The sequence below is a fragment of the Pinus tabuliformis genome, chromosome 2_1, assembly GCF_031772625.1.
Source record: "Pinus tabuliformis cultivar Carrire ecotype Pingquan chromosome 2_1, CPIR1, whole genome shotgun sequence".
Lineage (NCBI taxonomy): Eukaryota > Viridiplantae > Streptophyta > Pinopsida > Pinales > Pinaceae > Pinus > Pinus tabuliformis.
Window position 1 is genome coordinate 659,022,468 of NC_142299.1, and position 4,211 is coordinate 659,026,678.

The window sequence follows — 4,211 nt, forward strand, 5'->3', positions numbered from 1 at the left end:
TTTGGATACCCGCCTAAAGGCTAAAACTTGGCAGAGTAGGAGATAGTTTTTTAGTGATGTTCAAGGTATCAACTACAAAAACTAAGGTACTTTTTGTTTGGTTGCATTTTGAATGCTAAAGATCTGGATAAAGTTCTAAAATCGAGTCATATTTCAGTCCTTGTGAGTTGAAAAAGTCTTTTTATTTGATTACAAAATCATGTACTAGGAACGAATTATTTATTTCTCCTCTATTATTTGTTTCCTGCTTCTGATGGCTTTTGAAAAAATCTCACTCCATTTGTTGTTAGAACAACCGATCATAATCAATATTTTCTGTTTGAGGAGACCAATTTGTTGGAATATTATGGAAAGGGATGCAACATAAGGTGAATTACCAGTTTATCACTGCCTTTATTCAGTGATATTTCCCAAGTTGAATCTTGGTAAATATGTGATAGTTCCTTGCTTTTAATCACTGAATCCAGTGTTTGAACTTGCGTGTGTTTCTATTCATCTGACTTTAGATCATAATTGCATTGTGTTTAATATGTTGGAGATCGAGGGAGACCCTCGTACCTTGTGAAGAGTTTAACTATTTGCAATCATTGATTTAGAAGCAGTCCGCTGATTTTTTTTTTATAGGCTTCTGTTAGAAAGGAATCAAGATAAGATGAATTGAAAAGTAATTCAACCTAAACATTGTAGGTTATGCATTTTAGGTCGCAGGCTGAATTAGCCTAGTTTTGAGGGTAATATCCAAGGACAAATAGTATATCGTGTGGGAATATTTAAGCATGTATCTTACAACTAGAGTATTTTAAAAGTACTGCTTGAATTGAAACTTCAACCCAATTTTTGCATTGTGAGCAGTTTAGCAAGTTGAAACACTAACAACTTGTTTCTGTTTAACAAAGTTGAATTGTTCTATGAAGCATACATGACTTGACATGCTTTATTAGTGTCTCTTTTCTCTTAGATTCCTTTCATTTTTGTTTGAATGGTCAATTATCTGGTGCCACTTTTATATTACTTTGGGCATGATTCCTATCTTATATATGGCTTTGAATTAGAAATCTCTATGTCTGATGGAGGTGTTTTCTTGATTTGGGCAGGCGATGTGCTATCTGGAACATCATCAAATGGTGTGCATCATGCTGGTATACTTGAAGAATGGTTTGGATTTCATTGGTGGAATGGACGTGTTCCGATCCTAGTTCTCACCATAGTCCTTATTTTAGCTCTGTTGGTGTCTTTCAAGAGAGTGGGTAAGTCTGCTTTGCTCATCTTGATAAGCATTTTTTAGCATTGATTTTCAGATATATCATATTTCATTTGGGCCTTTTCAGGGATTTAAATGTCTAGAAACTGTTGTAATTATATGAGGGGATTCAACATATCTTGGGAACGTCACATACTGATGGCATCTACTTAACAATTTGTTTGACTTTTCATGTTGCCCTGTTAGAAATGGCATATGGCATATACATTCAAGGATGTGGCTCATGGGTTATTCCTTAGGAGTTGTGATGTTCAAATCTTCATGCCTATGTTGATGTGTTCATTTCCATGAATTTGCAAATTCTTTGAAATTCACTTCTGCATTATCAGTTGCACTTGTTGTTGTATTTGTTGTGATTATGGCTAGTATTGAGATTATAAAGTTGTTCAGTGGCACCGTCAAAGCACCAAGATTGTTACCAGATATTGTGGATTTTACTTCGTTCTTGAAGCTTTTCACTGTGGTACCAGTTATTGTGACTGCTTACATCTGTCATTACAATGGTATGGATTATTTTCCTCCATCTCTGGTCCTGCAGTGTAGTATCTTAGAGTTCATTAGTTAAATTTGCATTTAAAATTATGTTATAATGAATTGTGTTGTCTTTGCGCCATGCAGTTCATTCTATATACAATGAACTTGAAGACCCTTCATAAATGTAGCCCATTGTTCGCACATCATTAGCATTATGCTCAATTGTATACATAAGTACAAGCTTTTTTGGCTTTCTTCTATTTGGAGACCAGACCATGGATGATGTCCTGGGCAATTTTGACACCAACTTGGGAGTTCCCTATAGTGTTGTGCTGAATGACATTGTTCATGTGACCTATGTTGTACATCTGATATTGGTCTTTCCTCTCATTTTTTTTTACCTGAGACTTAATCTTGATGGGCTTGTCTTTGCAGCAAAAAATCATCTTGTTTTGGATAATAAGAGGTTCATTTTGATCACTGCTGGGTTAATTGGAATCGTTTTCCTTGGGGCATCATTCATACCAAGTATCTGGGATGCATTTCAATTCACAGGGGCCATAGCAGCAGTTTGTATTGGGTTCATCTTCCCAGCTTCCATTTCTCTCAGGTAGAAAAAAAGTTGTTTTTCATTTTTGGTTTCGTCTTTCACCGTGCTTGTATGTAACTTCTAACCTCAATTATTTTTTAATTGCAGAGACACCCACGGAATCTCAACCAGGAAGGACATATTTATTGCATTGTTCATGATTTTTCTGGCAGTGGTTTCAAGTTCAATTGCTATAGTGATTGACATTAATTCTTTGTTCAACAAAAAGGAGGAAGGCCCTCCACGATCTTGAGAATGATTTTTTATGAGCAGGTGGTGCACATACATATAAAGATTATTTGGAACAGAACCGAGAAAAGAACGTTGATTTGGGAATTTGCTTGTAGAATTGGTGGATAAACTTTTGTAAAGCCTTGTATCATCTTGCCATGGTCGCTCGGCCTTCTAGTTAAATATACTACTATATTTGTAGTTGTAAACATTGAAAAGGAATATAGTTGATCTCACATCAATGATTGAGCGATTCAACTAATCATCCATGAATAGTTGAGAGCCTATCAAGCAGAAGATTGAAGGTCTGGTTTCTGTCAATAATACTCAACCTCACATAAGTTTGAGGTGCACCAAAATCCATCCCACTGCGTGTGATGATTCCATTGCTCTTCAATAACTTCTCACAATCTTCATCCTCCTTTCCTTCTATTGAAGCACCGAAAATCGGGTCCACAACAAGGGGGATACCCACCCGGTCCAGACCTTGGCTGACAGCTCCTTATCCGTTTAGTATAGCGGGTCCGACTGGGGATAATGGGACCAGTTTCCCAATCTAAGGGTGGTGTGTGTGTGCAGAGTTGGATGTTGCTGATCTAAGAATACTTTGAGGCTAATCTAGTTCAAACTTTAAATTAAATCTATGCTATTGTAATCTAATGAAAAATAGCACATCTAATCTATGCTAACCCGGGGTGTATTTCTTCTATTATGCGATCTAAAAAGATTTCAGACAATAACTGGTAATAAAGATCATTCAGCTATCATAAGAATAGAAATCAATTAAGATGAACTACTTTGCATAAAAAGTTAGGCAAAACAGTTGTGAACAGCAAATCGCATAATAAGTTATTCATATATCAGACATGAATAAATGGCTCCACCGTACAAAAGTGCCAAATGGTAACTCAGACATTCATGCAACAACATATAAACAACTAAAACTGTATATCACTTTCAGAATATAAGCAGAAATGGCCAAGAGATAAAAGTACCATTTATCACTGATCCTACTCATAAACTTTAAGCAAAAATGATTTATCTCTACTTGTTCTAACATCTACTAAGAGTACAAAAGTGCAACATCAGTAGTAGACATCGAATGAAAACATTAATAAATCTCGATCCATCCATTCATCAAAACCTCCTTTGAGAGTGCAGAAGTGCATGTTCTGAGGACAAGTTTTTTGACAAATTTTTGGACCCTTCTCTAAATGCATGAGAAGGGTTAAAATACTACTTCCTAATTCTAATAATAGTTTGTTTACAAAATTTAGGATGCAGTTTTCAAATGACCGTCCTTTTTCTAATCTAATTTTAAAGAAAAAACAACATTCTAAATAAGACTATTTCTGAATTTGATCCTTAAAGCTGCAAGTGTTCATCATGGGCTTGAGGAGAGTCAGCTGGCTGACTTCTGCTTTGAGCTGGGCTGTGAAAACGGAATCTATGAGAGCTGGCACTACTTTTTCGACCGCGTTTATGATGCATTTCACAGTCATCCATTGACTATGCGGCTTGACCAAGTATGCCCAGTAACACTCCCAATTTAACCTGTTTAATGCTTGGATCGCTTTTCCCTTCTCCTGTGCCTTCTGCTTCCATTCTGCTTCCAGTCGTAGTTTATTTGGCAGATACCCCGGGGTGGTCTCTTCG

General features: G+C 36.4%; 1 protein-coding gene across 1 annotated transcript; it reads left to right on the top strand.

Moving 5' to 3' along the window:
* Nucleotides 1–979: 979 nt before the first annotated feature.
* Nucleotides 980–2,577, top strand: LOC149202311 (amino acid transporter AVT6A-like). Its single transcript, XM_089401552.1, has 4 exons — nucleotides 980–1,247; nucleotides 1,591–1,764; nucleotides 2,171–2,345; nucleotides 2,433–2,577. The coding sequence occupies exons 1-4, from the start codon at nucleotides 980–982 to the stop codon at nucleotides 2,575–2,577; spliced, it is 762 nt and encodes a 253-aa protein (XP_089257678.1).
* The last annotated feature ends 1,634 nt before the right edge of the window (nucleotides 2,578–4,211 follow it).

What these genes read in the sequence shown, in the direction of transcription:
- LOC149202311 (XM_089401552.1), top strand. Translation starts at nt 980, where the DNA reads ATGGTCAATTATCTGGTGCCACTTTTATATTACTTTGGGCATGATTCC. An exon ending in GGTGTCTTTCAAGAGAGTGG is followed by an intron (nt 1,248 to 1,590) that starts GTAAGTCTGCTT and finishes CTGCATTATCAG; the next exon opens with TTGCACTTGTTGTTGTATTT. An exon ending in TTACATCTGTCATTACAATG is followed by an intron (nt 1,765 to 2,170) that starts GTATGGATTATT and finishes TTGTCTTTGCAG; the next exon opens with CAAAAAATCATCTTGTTTTG.